The 23,211-nt window shown below is 42.8% G+C and overlaps 1 protein-coding gene across 2 annotated transcripts in view; it reads left to right on the top strand.

Moving 5' to 3' along the window:
- Nucleotides 1–23,211, top strand: part of THSD7B (thrombospondin type 1 domain containing 7B) — a 678,955-nt gene that overhangs the window by 484,124 nt on the left and 171,620 nt on the right. For both annotated transcript variants that reach the window (XM_090045842.1, XM_090045843.1), the window contains exon 15: nucleotides 20,403–20,581. In XM_090045842.1, coding sequence (XP_089901968.1) covers nucleotides 20,403–20,581 — 179 coding nt within the window. The remainder of the gene's footprint in view (nucleotides 1–20,402; nucleotides 20,582–23,211) is intronic.

Raw genomic sequence — 23,211 nt, 5'->3', positions numbered from 1 at the left:
TTTTCCACTTCCCCTGTTTTATTTAGTGCTTGGCGCTATATGGCCACTACAAAGGGGGAAAGAGTCTGTAACAAGTTTGCATCTTGCCCTTCAAGAATCATCATTTCTGGATCTCATTTACCTCTAAGAGGTTGTTCTGTATCACTTACCTAACTGTTCTGAACACCCAGAGCATTTATACACATGCTCCGGGAGGTGGGGAGAGGGGGGGTGGACATTTTAATTAGAGCGGCTCAGGGAGCCACTCTAATTAAAGCTCCTGGAGAGTCATGTGTATCAGTGTCCCCACACTGAAAAATGGTGGTGGGGGCACTTAAACTAAAGCTCACTGAATAAGCTTTAGTTAAAGAGTTCCTGCTGTCATTTTTCAGTGCGGGGATGCTGATACATGTGACACTGGAGTCTGCTGGACTGTGGTAATTAACATGCTCCAGTGGCCTCGATTAATTAATTTCAGCACATCAGAGCAGCCTCTCTGCACATGTATAGGCAGCCCCAGTGCCTGTGTTTTATCAGTCCCTGCCTTGAGCAAAAGGACTGGTTCCTGTCCTGAAAGCCTGTGAAGCTAACAGATACCTTTTAAACGTAATTGTCCTGAACTTCAGGGAGTCAAAAGTCTTTCCATATTTGCAAGTTATGGCAAGGTGACTTCTAATAACTGCAGTCAAACTGCATTCTAGCAGTATTGCAAAGCATGTTGATAAAACCACCTCCATTCAGTCCACACTGTAGTTGATAGTAGTTGATAGTTGATTGTAGTTAATCTGTTGGTAGTCAGCTGTGGCTTTTCAGAAGAATGCTCACAAGTTTTCCTAGTGTTAGTACACCCTGCGTGGCACAATTAAAATGTATACTTTGTTTATTCATTTAGTCTCAATGAGGCAGAGAGGAATGAAGGCAGTGTATTGATTTAGAATAATTGATTTTAACTACAGTTGGTAAAGGTTACCTGTCACAGGAATGAGAATTTGAGAGTATTTATCGCCTCTGCATACAGTAAAGGTATGTGGTAGGTCAGATGTTTTTGAATCTTTTGTCAGTGCTTATAATGGCATACTGTTTCTTAAAGTTGGCAAAAGGACCCCATTGTGTGCAAATTAAAGTTTTTAGAAACTTGAAGACTACCCCCATGACTGTATGAAGGAGAGATTCCTTTTACCCTCATTCTGGTATATCAGGATTGTTATTTTCTGTCTTCCATAAAAAAAAGAAAAAAAAAGAAAAGAGAAACTATTTTTTATTTTGTTATGTTTAATATTATCAAGTAGTGTGTAAAAGGCTCTAGGTATTTAGTTTTTCCTGATAATATAGAGTACTAAAATAAGATACTAAAAGGATGTATGAGACATATTGGCTAAGTACAGATAGTCAAAATGCCTGAGATTGGGTTGATTCAATCTTTGCAGGTTAGTCTAAACTGTATAGATTGAACCAAGAAGCAAGTGAACAGACAATTCACTTTTGATTCCAAAAATGCAGTGACATCCTTGCAGTGGCTCAGTTTAGAAGCCAGGGGGCACTAGAGCACACTGCCTCCCTGCTCAGTTGAAGCATGGGCCAAACATTGTCCATCTACTCTGTAAGGGGGGAGGAGGGGCTGTGGGAGAGGTACAAAGCATCCTGAGTTGCTAGGGGACTGAGAGTTAACTTGAATCTGGAGGGGATCTGAGACAGAAGTTCAGTAAACTGATTAAACCTGTCCATCCAGGTTTATCTTAAACTGGTTTCAGCCATTTTGAAAGTGATTTAAATGCACTGAACTTCTGTTGTGTTACAGATTTGAACCGGTTTCCAATCACTTATACTGGTTTATGTATTTTGTCTCTTGCCATCATAGCTATAAAATGGATGGCTCACTTATACTTATAATCATACTGAAAATTAAAGGGTGGCCAGCCAACGTACAAACTAATGGCTACATCTGAAAAAGATGAATGGATATACAGAAGTTCAAACCTTTAATAAGCATAAGCAGCTAATTTAGGACCCAATCCTGCAAAATACTCAACACTGCTCTGACTTCAGTGGGAGCACTAATCACTCAGAGGGGTCATTTGTTTTTGTTCTCTGTGAAAACCAAATTGTTGTTTATAAAGCAACAGTAAAATAATTGATTCTTTTTAACATAGTCAATCCAAGCAAATCAATATATTAGGACCTTTATTATATGTGTTCCAGCAAGCAAATTGAGAAAAGCAATCGATCAGGTTTTATCACTTTTTGAATCTTGTAAAGTAAGATGAATTCAGAGCAAAGTTCCCAGAATTCTCCTTGCTGGTAAGAACTGGGAAAAAATAAGGTTGTAAGAAAACAAAATTTTAAGAAATAACTGTGCTTAAATTGTGTTGTTTATGTACAGGGAGATAATATAGATAACATTTTATTGCTAAACTGAAATCTTTTACAGAACTGATGATACCAGTATGATACTAAAAAACCCTGATGGAAGATTTCCTTTCATTTAGGAATCTATTCAAGCCTTACTAATGACCTGGCATTAGAGGATTTGTTCAAAACAAAGGGACGGATTGTTGTCCACATAGTCATTTTTTTCTTCTGATGATAATTCTGGAAGGGATGTTATTCTGTTAAATTATTTGTAATATTTGCCAACAACATATTGTATAATTCTAAAAGCCATTTTTCAAAATGTTATACTCAGCAATTCCTTTTGAATTCTTTGTCAAATGCCAGCTTCTAAAGAGAAATCCAAACACGTTGCTTTTAGTATGGGGGTAATGAAACAGTGGTATATCATTATTTAATATGTATATGTAGCAGGACACTAAGGTGCCTGCTACCCCCAGAGCAGAGGCACAGGTGTGGGTTGCTAGGGCAACCACTGGGAGTCAGCTGACCGGAAGGGGTAGGGCCTGGCACATATAAACCCCAGGGCTGAGGCCAGGAGGGCAGTTCCCTGCTGGCAGCCAAAGGGAAAGGAACTCTGCTGGACTGAATAAAGAAGAGAGGCCAGACTGCATGGTACAGCCCGAGATTGGGGAAAGACAGAGCAACCCTGGTGTGGCAGGAAGAATGATGGTGTAGCCGATTGGCAGAGATTTATGTTATAGCCTAGGGCCTTGAGTTTTCTGTTTACTGGTGGTTTGGGTGAGGCTATTAGAAGTTGGAGGAGCCCTCATAGGGGATCCATGGTGGCATGGGGACCCTGGTGCCAGAGAGGGCACAGCATTTTGGGATGCACTGACTCCAAGCCCCACAGAGGGGGCCAGTAAGAAGCCCCAGAGAGAGGGGGCGACAAGAAGCCACACAGAGAGGGGACAGTGGAGCGCCAGGAAGGCACAGAACGAGATGGAGTGAGACAGGGCTGTGGAAAGCCCATGGAAGATGAGGGGAGGGCCAAATTATAACAAGGTCCAGATCAAACCATGTCAGTATCATCTGCGAGGCTTGGGCTGCAGTGTAGGGGAGGAAAAGGAGCCGCAGATAGCACCCCCTGGCACCGGGGCAAATAAATGGGCGGCCTCCCGCTAATTAACATCCATTAATTAATTAAGATCAAGGTATGGCAGGCGAAAAGACAGGTGGTTGGCCCATATCAGGAGGGCAGAATCAACGATAGACAGACTCCAGTAGAGGCACTCCTGTCATAATATACATCTCCTTGGGTGCTTGTACACATGAGGGGGATTTAGTCCCTAAATGATGGGTTTTTAATTGTGATGATTAAAACCCCATCATTTCAATTTAGGGGCTTCTATCACTGTTACATTGAGGGGCCCGGTCCTCCCCACCCCCCCAGAGCCTGCCCACCACTCCTGGAGTTGGGGAGTGAGCTGCCGGCAGGCTGAACAGGGTGCTGCAGCGGGGGAGGGGGCCGTGTGCTGCCACCGTGGAGGGAATGGTCTTCCTTAGATCAAAACCCAGTAGTTCTGACTCAGTTTTTAAAATTATCTGTCTTTTTATTGCAAAGTCAAACTTGCAGTTTTGCTTCATTTAACTGAAATGCATACCAGAGAGTTTGTACTTCAAGTAAAATGCAGCAAACTGCAACCATAACCTTCTTTAGTAATTCCTATTAATTATTAGGATGCCAGAAAACATACCAGCTCTTTCCTTTACATTAAATAAAAACTATGGAATTATTATCTTGGTTGCCTCCTTTAAATGTAAGACTTGTTTATGTCACAGGCTCATATTTTGGCAGCTGAAATTAGTTGGCATATTGTGTTGATAGTGCCTAGCTTAGTATATTTGGAAGCCAGCACGGAGATATTCACAGTGGTAGGCTCCAAACTCTGGAACTGACTTGTCTAGCTAGCTCCAGCTAAGCCTGAAACCATTCACCTTCAAGCAATTCACTACTTACTGCTGCAGGGCATATTTTTGGTTGTCATTGGGTGCATCTGCACATGCAGTTATAGCATCTGAATAAACTGTAGAGCTTACTGCTCTGGAATTAATTGCTGTGGGTGCACCATTTGAACATGTGCCCAGAAGGAATTAACTCTGGAGCAATGAACTCCACAGTTTATTCAGGCCCAGCAAGTGGAGCTCAGGTAGAGTAACCCTGGGTGGCTGGGGGCCCGGGGTTCAGCCTACCAGCCGGGGGCTGCTCCCCCCAGTTCAGTGTGCTGTGAAGGGGCTGGCTGGGGCACAAGGGAACTTGAGTGCAGGGCTAGATGACAGGTAGCCCCTGCATTAAAACACCCTTGTGCCCCAAGCAGCCAGGCAGTGTCTACATGTATGCTGCTGTAAAATAAAAAAAACTGTGCAGCAAGATAGTACTTGCAGACAGCAAGTACTATCCTGCTGTGGAGTAAATTAGTTTACTCCAGCCTCATAGGGGCACATGTATAGACACTGAGACATTTACTGCACGGCTAATTAGTATACTGCAGTAAACATCTCATGTAGATGTGCACATTTAATGGTAGAGGCTCCCCTCTGATCCTTGTAGCTCAAGTCCATGCATCTTCAGAAAATACTGCTCTATACCTCTATCTGTGCACAAAAGTGGACCTTTTAGAGAAAAGTGTATGGGGAAGATGGGAATTCAGTATTCGGCTGATGATCTCATTTTATTTTGACGATATATTGCAAGCGTATGTAGAGCCTGGAATTAGGAGCCCTGTTTTCTTATATAAATCTAATAATAATATAAATAAGTGTTATTTCATGGTTGTTATAAAATACATGTTTTTTGTTATAGATTAAGTAAACTCTAAGGGCATTGTTGATAAAGAGATTTTATAAATGGAAATAGTACAATATAATAAAGCATACTCAGATCTTTTCTGCTTCTCTCAGATAAAAGATACTTTATAAACAAAAGAGTTACAGAGCAACGGGCAATACATATTAGAGAACACAGCTGACAACCCTAACTGACGTTTTCCCAAATAGATTCTTTTTTTCTTTGAGTAATTGAGAATTAGGTATAAATGGTGAGCAGAGGAGCTGCTGCAACTTCACCTCATTTTTAGCCTCTATAGGTAGTGGAAGGGAGAGATTCATGAGCCAATAAAGTGTATTTTGCCAGTGGAGAGTAAGTAAAGACTTAGGGCTGGATTGTAACCAGACAATCCATCATGAGAAAGGGCTGGAATAGAATCTGACTATGAATCAGCATTTGGTTCTTTCTTTCTTTCTTTCTTTCTTTCTTTCTTCTTGCTTCAGGGGAGAAGTGATGTGTGCCAGGCTATTCCTTCAGCATGTTATTTTTTGCCTTGGTGCCAGTACTGGTATATGAAACAGCTCTATTAATTTCTCATTTTTCCACATGGAGAAAATGCTCTGGTACCCTGAAGTAGAAGACTCCCAATGCCACTTCAATTTCCATATGTGAGAACTCAGTAGTGCTCACATTCAACAAGACATTCAATCCTGTTATGCGTGGAGGGTCCTCTGAACTCAGGGAGAATCCATATGTGACGGACTTTCTGTGTTATGCTCTATTTATTTGCTTGACTGATTCTTAAGGAATGGGCTTGAATTGTGCACAACCACAGTTGGCTTGTGTGCACACGGTTGCATGTTTGGCCATAAACATGGGTATTTCTTATTAAACTTGTCCAAAAATAAATACCACCAAACTTGCCTCCTCTCTACGTACCTGATTTATTTCAAACGTCCACTTTCCACACTACTTGGACAAATAGATGTGGAGAGCAGTATATTCGGAAGATCAGTGGACTTGAGCTGTGACAACAAGAAGGGAAACATGTCCAGAGCAGGAGGCCCCTAGCTGAGAGCCTTCCATCACTAAATGACAACCAAAAATATGCCCCACCAACAGTAAGTAATGCATGCCTTGCATGTGAATGGTTTCAGGCTTTGCTGAAGCGAGCTAGGAAAGTCAGTTCCAGAGTTTTGGGTCTTCCTCTGAGAATATCTTTTGGCCAGCTTCCAAATATACAAAGCTAGGCATTGTCAACACAATATGCCAACTAATTTCAGCTGCCAGAATATGAGAAAGGTTGATCGTATCTTTAAGTATGTATATTTTATAAAGCAACACTACATTCTGATCATACTATTTTAGTCTTGCATGATTCCAGGATCTGAGGTCACTGTGCGATATACCATACTGTTCTTATGGCAATCTGTTAACTGGGAAAAACATGATTTGAGAATTTTCAGCGTTCAGTTTGAAATGTTTCTGTTTATTTTGCAATGTTTATCACTTAATTTTTTTCTGTATAATGAAACAGATTTCAATGTTAAATAAGACAATATATTGTATTCCCTATTAATATTAGAATTTTAGTCAAGTATTATACAGATTTCATAGATTTTTAGGGTTGGAAGGGAACTCAGTAGATGGAGTCCAACCCCCTGCCCTGGGCAGGAAAGAGGGTTGGAATCAGATGACCCCAGCAAGGTGCTTGTTCAGTCTCCTTTTAAGACCTCCAGTGTAGGGGAAAGCACCACCTACCTTGGAATCCCAGTCCAGATTCTGGTAACCCGTACCGTGAAGACGTTCTTCCTGATGTCCAGTCCAAATCTGTTCTCTGTCAGTTTGTGGACATTGTTTCTAGTTACCCCAAGGGGCTTCCTGGTAAAAAGAGTAGCTCCTATTCCTCGCTGTCCCCCCGATGAATTTGTAGATGGCCACAAGATCACCTCTCAGTCTTCTTTTGTGGAGGCTGAAGAGATCCAGATCCCACAATCTCTCCTCATAGGGCCTTACCTGCATGCCCCTAACCATACCTCTGACCACTCTCGTACCTTTGGCCCTCCTTTGGACCCTCTCAAGGTTATCCACATCCCTCCTGAAGTACGACCCCAAAACTGGATGCAGTACTCCAGTTGCGGCCTCACCAGTGCCACAAAGAGGAGAAGTATCACTTCCTTAGACCTGCTTATGATGCACCTGTTAATGCATGATAGAGTGCCGTTAGCTTTACCGATCACTTCTTCACTTTGATGACTCATGTTCATCTTGGAGTCTACTATGACTCCGAGATCCCATTCTGCCACTGTGCTACTTATAAGGTCATCTCCCAATTTGTATGTGTGTTGGTGATTCTTCCTCCCTAGGTGCAGCCCTTCGCACTTGTCTTCGTTAAACTGCATCCTATTCTGTTCTGTCCACTTTTCCAACCTGCCCAAATCCACCTGAATCTATTCCCTGCCCACCCATGTGTTTACTTTGCCCCATAATTTGGTGTTGTCCACAAATTTAGACGAAGGGCTCTCCACACCTTCCTCCAAGTTGCTGATGAAGATATTGAATAGCACTGGTCCAAGGACCGAACCTTGGGGAACCCCACTGCCCACACCTTTCCAGGTCCATACCAGCCCATCAACCATCACTCTCTGGGTGCATCCCATAAGCCAATTTGCCACCCACGTGACTATGTAAGCATCTACATCACCACTGCTTAGTTTATTTATAAGGATGGGATGAGACACTGTATCGAAGGCCTTTTTAAAATCCAAGTAAAAGACATCTACCTCGACTCCTGCATCTGAGCATTTTGTGACCTGGTCATAAAAGGAAACAAGGTTAGTCAGGCAGAACTGACTTATGTCACTTTTTCTTAAAGGAAAGGCATAATGCAAAGCCACTACCAAGAAAACTGCTGTGTTAGGGTTTATAAATGATCTAAAACTGAACAATATAAGAGCAATCTTTGGCTAAATTTCAACACCAGTAATGATGAGTTAAACTTAACATCATTGTTTGCTAAGTGCTCTTTGGTCTTTTTTAGACTCTAATCAGTCTGCTACAGATAATGAAGGAGCATGTCTTCTCAGTTCAGAAAACTAGTAAGCATAAATTAGCTAAGGCAATTCAATACTTAAGATGGGCAAAATATTCATTGTGAAAGGGTATTTATGAAGTTTTGCTCATTATATTATCTCTTAAATACCCAAAATAACAAACTAATGGTGCATGCAACATCTGAAATCATTGCAAATAACAAAAAATGATACCAGCATTTAATCCACTGTGATATCATGTTCTTATCAGAGTCCTTTAAGTTCACTTATCATGTCAGCAGTTTAGACAGTGAGCCCTCTTCCCCTTGTTTGCTTGCTTTTTTAAGATTTAAAATGCACTTGTGTAACATTAACAGCTGTGAAAAAGCTGTATCTAAGATTTCTCCCCTGCATGACTTCTTTCCTTTGAGGATAACAATCTATTGCTGTTGCCAACTAGTGGAGTAATGCTGTCAACTGAAAAGATAGAGGGCTGTGCTTGACCCTGAGGGTCCTGAGTGCTAACTTGTGCTGAGGTTCTGTGGATTGAAGACAAGTATAGATGAGCAGAATATGGCCCACTAAGTGGCATGGGATTTGTTAAAGTTACTGGTGTTGGACCTTGTAAATTTACTTCACTGGTAATAATTGATAGTTCACATATTCATATGGATTCATATAGTCCATGCACTCAGTGGCCCCACTATGTAAATATTAACCGTATGAGCAGAATGAATTAATGTTATTGTTTCTTTCCTCAAAACCCAGTCTGTGTTATTGGACATGCTGCCTCCAACTCTATGTCCGCTGAGCTGCTTATTTGTTTGTTAAAGGGTGAGCTGTTTTATCCAAGGGAAATTAGTGGTGTTATTACCAGTGACATTTAGAGTGATATACAGAATTGTCCCTTTCTTAGTAATGACCTTGAATTTTATGAAGCACCTTGGGGTTTAGTAACAAGGCTAGAACTGCTAGAAGTTTGTTAATTGAAATGATGAAATATGCTAGTGTGGGTACAAATGAGTTTAAAGCCAATTCAATTAGAAGTGCATCTGTTTTCAAAGCTGCTTAAGAAGGGTGTTTATTTTCAAATCACTTTAAAGTCAGCCTCATGGAATTCTGCTGGCACTATTGTTTAACACTGTGTGCAGACCTAATACCCTCAACAGATTTAACATTTAGCAAAGCAAAAACCAGGCAAATATCAATGCCCTGCATGAGGCATGGAAAGTATTAATTGCATAGTCTGCTAGAGTGGTCTTCACATTTACCCACCAACACTCTTTCCTGGAATGAACCTTGAATCCTTCATGACTGAGAAAATATATTCCTCTCATTGTTCAGTGATGTGATATCATGTTTGGCATGAGCCAACTATAATGATTATAAGAACAAAGCAACTTGTAGTTGCTCCTTCATCTGGCCTTCTTGGTCTATCACATTTGTTCTGTGTCAGCTTTTTCTCATTATAAGCTCTTTAGGGAACAGACTACATTTTATGGCTTGTACAGCAACATGCACTTGTTAATCCTTAATGAATAAGTAATGAATTATAAAATGTGAGGAGCAGGTTTAGTAAATATGTTTTGCTATATGGTCATCTTGGCAGTGCTTAGGAAATAAAACATAATCAATTAAAGACAGGAAAGGCCTTTTTGATCTAGTTCATTTTCCTGCCTGTGAAGAATTATTCTCTGTAGTAGTCTTCAGAGTGGCTGGATAAATATCCTTGGGAAATAGCCTTTAATTACAGATATTACCTTGATTACCTTATGTGAGATCTGAATTCATAACTGTAACTTGGTTGTTTGCTCCCAGCTTCCAGATCAGTGGCTTTCCATTAACCACTATTGTCTACACAGAAGTGGGACTGGTGCAGCTCGTGTACCTAAATGCAAGTAAATGTTGACTTAACCTGGGTCCAAGAAGGGATGTAGGAACAGAAGTGGCGAATTGCAGGAGATGAGCATGGAGACGGGAGGGAGCCGGATCCAGGGAAGGATCTGAAGAGCAACCATGAGATTAAATGTTATAAATAACCCATGGCAGTGGGGACCAAGCCTTCTGGCATGGGTACTAAAGATTAGCTCCTCACCCCCCTCAAGTGTCACTCCAGTCCCCTTCCCCTGCCTGATCTGCTTTTTGCTTGGAGCCCTGTGCTCCCTGCCTGTTCTGCTTCTGCTTCCTGCCCCGTCTGCTGCTGCGCTGTCTGTTCCCTCCCCCATCTGCCATGTGCCACATACACTGAGGCTGCACTTATGGGATCCATGCCACAGGTTGGTTACCCCTGATCTCAGGCATAGGCAGGTATATGATTATCCTGCCACTCAGGAGTGCCCATCAGGTAATCTGAGTAACTGCTTCATCTGCCCTTTCCTAACTTGTGGTAAATTAAGCTACATCCTAGTAATTTATCCCTGAGTAAAATGGGTAAAATTTAGCTTTGCTTCGTGCAGGTTAGGAACAGTTACCCTGGATACAACTACTGAAGGAAGCCTGCTCCACTTTTACTGCAGTTTTTAGTTCATACTTTGATTTAACCTAAGTCAAAGGTGCTCTTTGCAAATCTAGGTGAGTTAAAAAAAACCCCTTGAAATAATGCCATTGATTTAAATGAGATTACAGTAGGGATGACATTAGCTAATGCTTTTTATTCCATTTTGATATGGTCAGTAATCTGATATACAAAACACAGAATTCAGCATTATTATGCACTGGGGCATGGGTGGTCTTACACCTGATGTAAGGGTGCAGCCCAGATTGGTTGCCAGGGAGTGGGGGTCTGGAGGGTCTGGTGTCAGAACTGGATATGGAAACCAGAGCTAGAGTCAGAAACTGAAGTTGGAGGCAGGGTGAGCCGAGAGTTAACAGGTCAGAAGCCAAAAGTCAGAGCTGAAGGTCAAGCCACAATCAAGAGCAGAGAACCAAAATTTGGGAATGCTGAGTTGGAGCCAGGAGTCAAACCCAGAAAACCAGCAAAGCAGCATGCAGAAAGCTAGGAGCTAAACTTTTGTCTTTGCCCAGATGACAGACCTAGCTAGAATAGGTAGGGCCTGTTGCCTGTGGCTTCAGGGGATTGGCTGGTTGCCTCACTCAGCCCAGCTGGGACCAGAGTGCTGTTCTGGACCTGCTGCAGGTGGTGTTTGTTCAGAGGATGACCTGCCCCGATCTCTCGATTGGGACCGGTTGGCCAGGGTTCTGGTCTGGCCTCATTACAAATATTAAAAAGTGGTCTCTTCCTTTATATACATTTCTTTTTGGGGATTCTTCTGTGCATTTGTATATTGCCAGTATTGAAGGATAATAGCCAACACCTAGGATTCCTGTGAACATCAGAAGTGGACTTCTTTCAATTTATTGTCTGATGTGGAAGACAGTTGCCTAATCTTCCGCTAGAGGATCTAGCTGGCTTTGGTAGGTGAGAACACCCAACTGACTGACTTAAAGGAACAGGAACAAAACTCTGGCCATTTTCCACAATATTTCTAGAAAAGCTGTTTAGCAGGTCCTACCATGGCCAGCGAAGACCCACCTGGATCATCTTGGTAACATTTGGGTAGTCAGCTCCCTTGAATCTTTTTTATTCACTGGATACCCATACATGAACATGCATGGAAAGGTTTCATGTTTTAAGATCCTCTGAATATCACTATTTCATCACATATTTTTGTGCAAGGAAATATTTATCCATTGAAATATCTGAGCATAGAGACCTCAGTGCATATAATGGAAGCGGTTAATAAAAGAAATAGTGTTGTCTGGCAAGAAAAGCAAATTTGTTTCTTTAGTTCCAATGACTATGAAATATAGCTCAGTCTGGAGAACCAAGAATATTCCCTTTGGGCAATATTCTACTGGTATTGCCCTCAAACTAGGCATTATTTATGTGTGATTTCTAAGGGGTGGGGGGGAGGGATATCAGCCTGACACTTCAAGCAAAATAAAATAAATTAACCTTTTATTGCTAGGAAGTCTTTACAGGTTAAGAAGTGGGAGGAAGATCTTGGCATATATATGTTGGAATGAAATAGGATGTTTTGTGTGTTTTATATGTTATATTCAAATGTCCTACTTCTTTCTGAGGTCATTAAGTTTCATTTCATTTTACATATAGGTCTTTCATTAGACCTTGAACTTGTATCTGCTGTCAAAGTCTTAGCTCATTTTTCCTCCAATGATAGGTTGATAACCCCTCTGTCTAATCCTACATTGCAACAAGGCACTCTCTTTGTGTCTAGTGAGAGTTAATTACCTAAACTGTCACACAACCTGAGGACAAAAAAAATCATAGTTCATAGGAGGGTGTAACAGAACTCTTTGGAGATTTGCCCAAAATATGATTTTCAAAAATCTATCCCTGACAAAGTTTCTTTTATTTTTCATAATTTATTGTAAATGGCTTTGAATTACAGTCTCTCTAATTGTTTAAGTAACAATGCTATGTTATCCCAGGGTCTGTTTTGCATCCCCTCCTGATTTATATAAGAAATTCTTATTCATAGATTATAAGGCTGGAAGGGGACCTCGGGAGATCGTCAGGTCCAGCCCCCTGCACCAAGCAGGAAAGATAACTCACAGTAGGCAAGATAACTGGGGGTCAGGTGACCCCAGCAAGGTGACTGTCTAGTCTCTTCTTAAATATTTCTGGGGTAGGTGATTGCACTACCTCTGGAGGGAGCTTATTCCATAGTCTGGACACCCTGACTGTGAAGAAGCTTTTCCTAATGTTGAATCCAGGAGTTGGTGGCCATTACTCCTGCTTTTCCCCTCGGTAAACAGTTTACCTGGTGAATAGTTACTCACTGAGCCCTTGGTGTACTCCTCTAGTGTAGCGATAAGCTGCTGCCAGGTCTCTCTCAGCCTTCTTTTCCTCAGTCTGAAGAGTCCCAGATCCCTCAACATTGCCTCATACGGCTTGCCTTTTAAGACTCTGATCATATGGGTTGCTTGTCTTTGGACTCTCTCAAGCTTGTCCACATCCTTGTTAAAGTGTGGTGCCCAGAACTGGATGCAGTACTCCAGCTGCGGTCTCACCAGTGCTGAGTAGAGCAGAAGAATCACCGCCTTGGTTTTGCTGGAGATGCACTGGTTGATGCATGACAGAGTATTATTTGCTCTACTGGTACAGCATTGCACTGCCAGCTCATATTCATACTGTGGTCTATTATTACCCCCCAGGTTCCTTTCATTTGTGGTACTAGTCAGTTTGGTGCTGCCAAGCCTGTAGGTGTGTTGGGGGTTGTTCGTCTCCAGGTGAAATGCTTTACATTTCTCAGTGTTGAACTTCATCAGATTCTGATCTGCCCAACTTTCTAGCCCGTCTAGGTCTGCTTATATCTGTAGCCTATCTTCAAGCAAAACCCCGCTCCCCTATAACTTGGTGTCATCTGTGAACTTGGCCAGTGAGGTCTTCACCCCCACATCTACATAGTTAATAAAGATGTTGAGAAGTACTGGACTGAGCACCAACCCCTGTGGGAAACTGCTGCCCACTTCTCACCAGGATGATGCAGATCCATGCACTACAACTCTCTGGGTTCTATCCTCCAGCCAGTTTCTCACCCACCTAACTGACTTGGAGTTAAGCCCACAATCCTCCAATTTTCTCACAAGGACATTGTGGGATACTAGATCAAAGGCCTTTTGGAAGTCAAGGTATATAATGTCAACCTGCTCTCTCATGTCTAGGTGGCGAGTTACCTCGTCATAGAAGGAGGTGAGGTTGGTAAGGCAAGACCTGCCCACGGTGAAGCCATGCTGGCTGTCACTGAGAATCTTACCTTCTGCAAGCTTATCTACAAAATCAAAAGATTGCAAGATCTGCCAATAACACCAAAATTAAGGGAACAGCAAAAAAAATGAAGAATGAAAATAATTCAGATGGATTTGGAACAGGAAGTGAACTAAGTAACTTAACATACACTGGGTGTGTCTACACAAGACATTTACTGCACAGTTGACTAATTAACTGCTCAGTAAACATTTCAGGATCTACACACATTCCCCTATTAGGGCACACAAAACTAATAAACTCCACAGCAGGGTAGCACTTGCAAAATACAAGTACTATCCTGCTGCAGAGTTTTTATGTGCCCAGCAGCACATGTATAGATGCTTTCCCAGGGTGCTTCAGTGCGGTGCTAGCCGGCAGGGAGCCCTAGCCAGCCACTCCATAGCACATACAGCCCAGTCAGCTCAGGCTAGCAGGCTCATCCCCCAGCTTGCCTGCAAGTTTGGGCTGCTCTGAGCAGGTTCCGTGTGCTGTGCGTGAACCTGGGAGCAAAAAACTCTGGAGCTTATTAATCACATGTGTAGATGTGCCCACAGATATAAAACTATAGATCAGAAAGTAACAATCAAAATAGAGCACTTTTTATGTTAACTTTGGGAAGGAGTTACAGTAGGACATGCTGTGAAAAATTTATTACAGGTGTATATTGTCTGGCTGAAGTAAAAGGCTAGCAGAATATTGGTGCACAGCAAAACAGGAGAAAGGATACAATTGAAGGAAGTGATACTAAATTCATATTTCTAGCACTTTTGGACTCTCATGTGTAAAGCTAACTTAGGTACTGATCATATTTAAAACAGAAGGATGGATATTTAATCCATTTGCTGTGGATGAAACATTTTGAAAATCTCTAGGACTGTGTTTCCTTAAAAATGCCTTTTGTGAAAAATCCAATGGAGTCATTGGTAGTCCCTTGACATGAGGAAAAGTCTTATAGTAAGTAGGGGAGTCATTGCTGAGTCCTTAGATGACTGAGGAGGCCAGTCTGAGAACCACATGTTTGACTGCCAACATGGCTAATAGTTCTAGGACGAAGGAGTAGATCTTGATAATGTCAGGTGACAGATATTTCCCTATTTCTCTCCTACCTATTTGCATCCATAGTGAGGCAAGTTTGCTTGAAATGATCTATGCTTTGTTGTACATCATGGCACCGCTGGGAACAATTCAGTGCTGGAGTCGCCCAGGTACTGATGTTAATACTGCATATTGTTAGAGTGGTCATCAAGGTGTCCTTGAAATTCTTCTTTTGCCCACCCCTAGAGCAGTGACCATTGGTAGGTTTGGAGGTATAGGACCTGTTTTGGGAGCTGGTTGTCAGCCATCCATATGAAATGTCCTATTCAATGGAGCTGGTGCCACATGCACATGTTTTGTCCACTTGTGTATACATTTTAACTGATATTCCATCAGGACCATATGCTTTGTTCTTCATTTGCTTAATAGCTTTTTTCAAGGCCTCTTGATAAGTGGTGGACCTGCTAGGTAGTTCTTAGTGGGGTGTTGTGCAGTGACTTTGATTGTATTGCCTTCAACAGCAGAATCTCAGTTCAGTGATTCTTGGAAGTGCTTCTTCCACTGTGTGTTGATGGTTGATCTGTCTTTAAAGGGTGGTGTGCTGTTCTTGGACCTCAGATGGATGGCTCCTGTGTTTGGCCCATAGATAGCTTTGGTTGTGCTGAAGAAACTAGGCATGTTGTAGCTGTCTCAAACTTTTGAATCTCTTTTGCTTGTGGTCCTCTCACCACTTATTTTTGTACTCAAATTTTCCTCTGGGTCTCAGCTTTAATGCAGCAGTACATATCTTGCATCTGTTTGGAGTTTACATCATTCTGCCAAGCTTTGAAGGGCCTGCTTTTTTCTGTTAATAAGAGCTTGAATTTCCCTATCATTCTCATTTAACTAGTCCTGATGTTTCTTTGTGGAGAACTCTATAGAGAGTTTTTGCACACATCCTGGATGCCTGTTTTGAGGTCCTCCCAGTGATAAGAGGTGTCAGGATCATTAGAGAGATCAGAGAATTTTTTCACTAAGGCACTGCTGGACATGTTCATTTTTAGCAGGGTCTTTCAAGTACTCAATATTGCATCTCTTATTTGGTTTCTTCTTTTGTTTACATCACTTTGGAGCAATATAAAGTAACATAAAACTTACAGAATGATGATCTGTTCAACAGCTTTCTGCACCAGTCTGGCAATAAGGACATTGTGACAGTCCCAGGCACACACTATGATTTGTCAGTCAGGTGCTAGTGTTTTGTGCCATTAGGGCTGTGCAAAGCTTCAGTCCCTGATTCAGTTCAGCGGACATTCGGCCCAATTCGGTGGCCAAATCTCCAAATCAGAATTGAATCAGGAGACCCTTTAATCCCTCTGACTCGAATCAGAACCCTCCAAATCAATTCAGAGAGATTTGGAAAGATTCAGTGATTCAGACAGACACAGCTTTAAATGTGTTTTCTACATAATTCAAGGTACTAGGGGGCTCGCGAATGCTGTGATGGTGAGGCAGATGGAGCATCCTGCAGGAGCTTGAGGGGCTTTCCAGCAGACCCAGAAATGGAGCAGAAGCACTTCCTGTCCACTTCTGGGTCCACCATGGAGCATGCAGTGACACCCCGGGGGCTCCCCAGCTGGGAAATTGGTCCTTCCTGGATCGGGGGGCACCTGGGGTCCCCCCCATGGCCGATCACCAAGCTAGAGGGATTCAGGGGGCCCCCCCTTTGCAATCAGCGGCAGACCCAGAAGTGGAACAGAAGTACTTCCACTCCACTTCTGGCCTTGCCACCAAGCATGCAGGCCCCGCCCCCCCGTGCTCCTGTGGGATGCTCCATCTGCCCCAACACTGCAGGGTTCATGAGCCATGCCTGCTACCTCGAGATATGTAGAAAAAACATTTAAAGCTATGTCTGGCCGAAGCACTGATTGTCTGAATCGGCATCAAATCTTCAGATTTGGATTTGGCTGAATCAGATCAGGACAGTGATCCAAATCAACTAATTGAATCACTGTCCCTGATTCAGGCTGAATCCAAATTGAATACAGACCATTTCTCACACCCCTACTTTGCAGCCTTTTCTTCATCTTCTTGCTCCACCATTGATGACCTTTATTTTTATTTTTGGATCATTATTATTCTGGAAACCTCACTCTCATTCTTGTTGCCATGGGTAACGCTGCCTGGAGTAGAAAACTGAGACAGTATTGCTCTTGAAGTCATTTGTAGCGCACAACCCATGTCAAGGTTGCAATCCTTGGGAGGTCCAATGAAGTATCCAACATGCTGTCATCTTAAAATCAAAGTTTAAGACTTAGTATAATCTCCTAGAACAGGAAGAAGTCAGTTGTCTCTGCCACTGGGGAGGGTGAATCATCCATGGTTTGGCAGTGATCTATCCAGATTATACAGAAGCATTGTCGATGGGTTTTAGGAAGAGCCAATTTCTGGTCTTCTTCACTACTGTGCCACACCTTGGGAAGTCCCTCACGATAGAGACATAATCAGCTTGAGGGGGAGGGTTTTCAGGGTATTATTTAGCACTCCTGGCCGGATAAGAACTGACTGAAAAATTCCTGTCAGAACAAAAATTTTGGTAAGCAAGAAGGAAAAAAGCATTCCATGAAATTTTTTTTGGAAGCTGTTTTCCATTTTCTGAAGGAAGATGGATTAGTGGTTTGATTGCTAGCCTATGAGTGCCCTGTTCAATACTCTTTCACCATAAACTTCCCACATAACCCTTAGCAAGTAACAGAAGTCTAGATCTACAAAAGGATCACAATGTCTGGCTTCTGGAATACAATCAATAGCTCTGCTTTAGGGACCTAAACGCGATATACAAGTTATGGAGACAGTTTGGCACCACAAAGTGAGATTCACAGCACAGAGCTGTCTAGGAGAAGCTTTGTCGAGAAAGGTACCACTTTAGTCCTATCTCTTTCCAGAAATAAGCACCTACCTCTCGGACAAATGAGTTACCTAACTTCATTCAAGACCTACCCACATTCACCCCTAAGGTTTAGTCCAGCATTCAGGTGCCTGCTCAGGAGCTTTTAAATGATTTATACATCAACATTTTAACATATCTTATGATGGCTATGTGGCAGAAGGCCACCTCTGTTTCTCCCCAGAAACTCTGCTCTGTGACAGTTACGCTAGTATGGGCCCTGCAGAGAGTATACACCTTACCCTATCTCTTTTGGTAACCTGAGTTGGATACATTCCTGAGGGAATGGGGAAACCTGCTCCCTGTTGCCTATGTGACTGGCATCACATACCCGGGTGAGGGGCTTGGGCTCCCTAGTGTTCTAGAGACTCTGCCAGTCTGCCCAGCAACCAGTGATGCATTTCAAATTGGTTAGCTGGCAGCCAACAGGTGCTGGCCTCCATTGGACCGGGTAAATGAGGTAATAAGGGCTGTATAAGTTAAGGACTGCCCAGTAGGAAGGGCAGTAGCCATGATGAAAACTCAGAGAGAGAGAAGAGGTGGCCTATGTGAAACATGCTCTCTCTCAACTCACCATCAATGGACTGCCTGCCTCCAGAGGGAATCTCCACCTGCTTCTGGATGATATTTGTGAGTAAGCTACCTGAGATCTAACTATATACATAGCTTTCAGTAACTCAGATGCTACCCCAGCCACCCTGTTTGCTTTATAGGATTTCTCTGATACTACGCAACTCTGTACCCTATTCCAACCCTACTCCTTGTAACCAATAAAGTTCTCCTTTGTACCTAGCATGGGAGACTTATTGGGAGTGGGTCTAGATTATGCCTTGGAGTCCCCTTGGTTCGGCAGACTAAGGGAGACCACTACTTGTGCTTCTGACTGAGGGAAGCACCCCACGTTCTTAAAGTGAGTCAAGTACCCTCGAGGAATACTAGGCCTGTGTTTCCCAGGGGGAACGGTGTCAGGATCAAGCCCGTCCCTGGGGGGTGGCAGCTATTCCCCCAGGCTGGTGGGTGTGCTCCAGGAAGGGGGTCAGCCAGATGTGAGGTGCCCTAGGGAAGCACTTGGAGCCTGGAAGGTGGTCAAGCACAGTGGGGTGGGTGGCTCAGCCCAGGATGAGCCACAGGCTGTCAAGTAATTTCCTCCATAACTAAGTAATGGTACACAACTTGTCTTCCTTCTAAAAGCAGAGAGCTTGCTTTACTACTTCAGTATCACACTGATGTAAAATAGAGACAATTGCAATTTACGGTAAGTCTGTTTTCTCTCTGTATGTGCTGTTTCTCTCACATCAACACAGTGTTTATGCAGCAATATGTTACTGGCTGCTTCTTGACTTTTGACCATTCAGCTTTTCATTAAAAAAATGCAGGATGGTAGGCATTGATTCTGTCATGTGGATTTTGTCTTGCACTGTAGGTTTTCAGATGCTGTCATACAAGTTCCATGAAGTACACATTTGACAGATAAGAGGATTATCTTTTTGTTAAATTTAATAAAGTAAGCTTTGGGATAAGTACCTATCTGTGTCCATAATGCCAGTGGGTACAAGGACCTCTTTAATGTGCCTTTTTGCAGCTACAAAGCTGAAGTCTCCTGTAGCATGGAAATTGACATGCTCTGGCAGCCTTCCACATCATGTGCATCAGAGTTCCAGCACACCTCTGCTGAAAAAATGGCAGTGGGGCGCTTTAAAATAAAACACATTCAATGAGCTTTAGTTTAAAGCACTGTGTTGCTATTTTTTCAGCCTGGGAACGCACAGGGATGCTAATACATGTGACATGCAGGCACCTTTAATTTCTGCAGCTAAAGCGCCCAGTGCCACGTCCCATAGCACATGCAAAAATGTCCGAGATATTTACACAGTGCACCAGAGCTAAGTGATTTATGCTATTTCCTGTAAGGATACATAATTGCCGCCTAGTGTCTGGTACAATTTCAAAGAGTTACAGGAAACCCCCCGCTATTCGCGAGTTCGGCATTCACTGTTTTAGATATTCACAAATGCCAAACCCACATTTTAAATACACTTTATGCACTTACAGGAGCTCCTTGGGAGCTTGCCGCTGCTAGGCTCCCCCCATCACTGCTGTGCCCCCCACCCCTCCAGTGCCGGGGGCATTGCATTCATGAACGCAGTGCCTTATTTGCTGATTCCCCCATTTGTGGGGGATACGAGAACGTATCCCCTGTGAATGGCGAGGGTTGCCTGTACTACTTTTAAGTGTAAATCTGTATCCCTTTAATGTTGTTTAAGTTTATTGGGTCCACCATGAGACTGTTGAATTTTTTAATTAATCCTAGCTCATACTAAATGAGCTTCATTGTCAAGAAAAACACCTTCAGCATGCATTGCTTCATATCCGTGGACTTAATTCTTTCTGTGATATATATCTGTTCGATGGCTCTGAAAGCATTATGTAGATTTTGCTGAGAAATTAGGGGTCAACAGCTTTTGGTCAACTAAAATATTTTCCCTGAATTTTTGTTTTTAGGTTACATTGAAGAAGCTTGTATATTGCCTTGTCCGTTTGATTGCAAGCTAAGTGACTGGTCTAGCTGGGCCCCTTGCAGTTCATCTTGTGGAACTGGGATGAAAATAAGATCAAAGTGGCTTAAAGAAAAGCCTTATAATGGAGGTCGTCCATGTCCAAAATTGGATCTCAAGAATCAGGTGAGAAAGTAGCCAACAAAATATTAAATATTTTTGCTTTGATTAGTATGCTCTTAGAAGCATGAAAAAAGTACTGTTCTCAACTACTGAGCTCTGTGGTGCTTGACCTCCAGCCTACGGAGTTACGTCAGCCGCCAGGGGGGTCTTCTAATGGGTCCAGCGTTTGGTGGCAAATGGGGATGAGACCTAATTTGGTATGCAGGGCTGGATCTATGTGCTGGAGTGACTTGCAAAGACTGGATTGGGCCCTGGCTGTCCTGCCCTCCTACACTGGATCATATCGTAGCCAACCTGGCCCCACACACCAGATCAGGCCCTAGCAGAGTGATCCCCATGTACTGGTTCAGGTTTCAGCCTTGCAAACGGGAATGGATCCACAGACCTCATCTGGCCTGTGTACCAAACCTGCACCACTCAGCTGGTCACAGGGTTGGAAGGTTGGGCACCACTGACTCAGTTTATCAACAGAGCTTCTGGCTTCCCTTTAAAAATAATTACTGAAGGTTCTCAAATTTCCTTTTGATGTGCATCTAAGAAAAATCCAAAATATTATCAAAGAGATTTTATGCCGTAAGCGTTAACATTTTAAGCACATCTGCTCTGGTAGTTTAAAAAACGTGGAATTCTTTAAATGTTCTTAGGTATTTCAAAAGATGATCTTGTTAGTGATCTTACTGGTTGGGGATCTGCAATCTACTGGAATTTTTTAAAGTTACTATAAAACAATTACAAGACAATTTTCAGAAATAAGTGCTAATACAGATTTACATTAATACAAAATGAAACACTTTCACGTGGAAAACTAATTATTTAAATCATGTGGTAATTAAAAGCAACTTTTCTATTAAAGCTGATATCAAAACATATACCTCTCTTAATTTTTTGTTTGTTTCTAAAGAGAAACCTAACATGATAATTCAGTATTGGTGCAGGTGCTCCATTACTTTCATGTCAGATACTTGTAAATTTTCACCTGTATTCCATTTCACTTTGCAAAGCCATCGTCTGAACACAAAGCAAGATTAACACATACCTCCAGTAAGAAGTGGCTTTCCTGTCCTTTGATTCACTGTAATTGAAATCATTCTTTTGAATGTCACAGTCTTGAGCCCATTATGTTTATAATGAATTACAATCCAGTGATTGAACTCTGTATATTTCAAAACATCTGGGAGCAGAACTGCATGAAAAGTCTGCACTGGAATAAGGCTTAGTGGCCTGACTCATAAGGATTTGGCTGTTTTATACAGCATGCACGTACATTGAACAGCCAACCAGTGCATGTTGGGAAAACAATAAACCAAATCCATATCCCTTTTCAAGTGCAAGCTCTACAAGCAACTTCAAGCCCATTAGAGCATGGAGTGACAATATGTGGCCCATGGGCCAGATTTGGCTCCTGGAACCACTGGATCCAGTCTGCAGATCCCAAGGGCTTTGCCTATGCCTGCAGCTGCACCAGGGCTAAGCAGCGAGGGGCTGTGGTGGGACAAGGCAACTGCCTTCCAGCTGCCTTTGCTGCTGCTGCTTCTTTTCCCTGCTGCCTACCCTCTCCCTGGAGACAGTATGGGCATAGCTTCCAGCTGGTGGAGAGTCCTGCTGTAGCTGTTCAGCTGGAAGGTGCATCCATACTGTTGACCCTTCTCCTTCCCTTCTTCCCTCCCCACTACTTCTTCCCTCTTCCACCTCCCAGATGTGGCACAGAAGTGGCAACAGTGGGGATGCAGCTTCCAGCTGCCCAGCCCTGGCTTAGGTCCACACAGTTGGAAGCTATACCTACACCCCAACTGGAGAGCAGCAGGGCTGAGAGAAGCAGCCATAGCATGGGCTCAGCTCTCAGCTGCCTGGCCCTGACTTGGGTGCAGAAAAAGTCCTCTGATGCTGAAGTGCCACAGAAGCAACCTGGTTCACATCAGACTGAAGCTGCATTGTTCCAGTCTGCAGCTTGAAAAGTTTGCCAGCCACTGTTCTAGGCTATTGTGCATGTGACTGAGATCTCTTCTTTTCTATCTAGTGCCTATCCTTATTTGTATAGCCGTTCCGTTCACACTCCAGTCACAGACCCTCTTCTATGCATAAACAAACAACAAGGTGACCCCTGGCCAATCCAAGTACAATCTAGCTGTGTAACTGGGACCATCAAATTCCTTTTCACTCATTCTGTGCTTATAAGATCAAAATTTGATTTTTAAAAACTAAACTGCATTTTCACAAAAAATAGATTTACAAGATTTCATTGACTTTATTTTCCCCTCTGAGAAACATCTTTAGAATCTCACTGTGGGGCAAACCTTGCATTCAGTACAGTAAATCACACAGGAATGTACGGATCACACTCCCAAAAACAGAATTTGATAATAAAATTTTAGTTATTTTCTAAGACAGAAAAATAATTTTGTGTTCTTTCTTGAGCTCTTTTTGCTCCATGAATGCGAATAATATATATATATTTCCTAGCAGCCCCCTTGCTGCTCCACGGGTGGGGGTGTGGCCAGAGGCCGGCTGGCAGGGCCCCTTAGACAAGGGAGTAGGGAGAGGTTTTATTCCCCCCTGTCTCCGGCACCTGGCAAAGAGGGTAGGAGGGGACTTATCTCATCTCTTGTCCTTTGCAGGGAGTAATCAGCAGTGGC

This window comes from Crocodylus siamensis, chromosome 4 (genome assembly GCF_052110815.1).
Source record: "Crocodylus siamensis isolate JL-2025a chromosome 4, ASM5211081v1, whole genome shotgun sequence".
Classification (NCBI taxonomy): domain Eukaryota; kingdom Metazoa; phylum Chordata; order Crocodylia; family Crocodylidae; genus Crocodylus; species Crocodylus siamensis.
The sequence above is the reverse complement of the archived record's forward strand: the minus strand, read 5'-3'. Positions and strand labels throughout refer to the sequence as shown.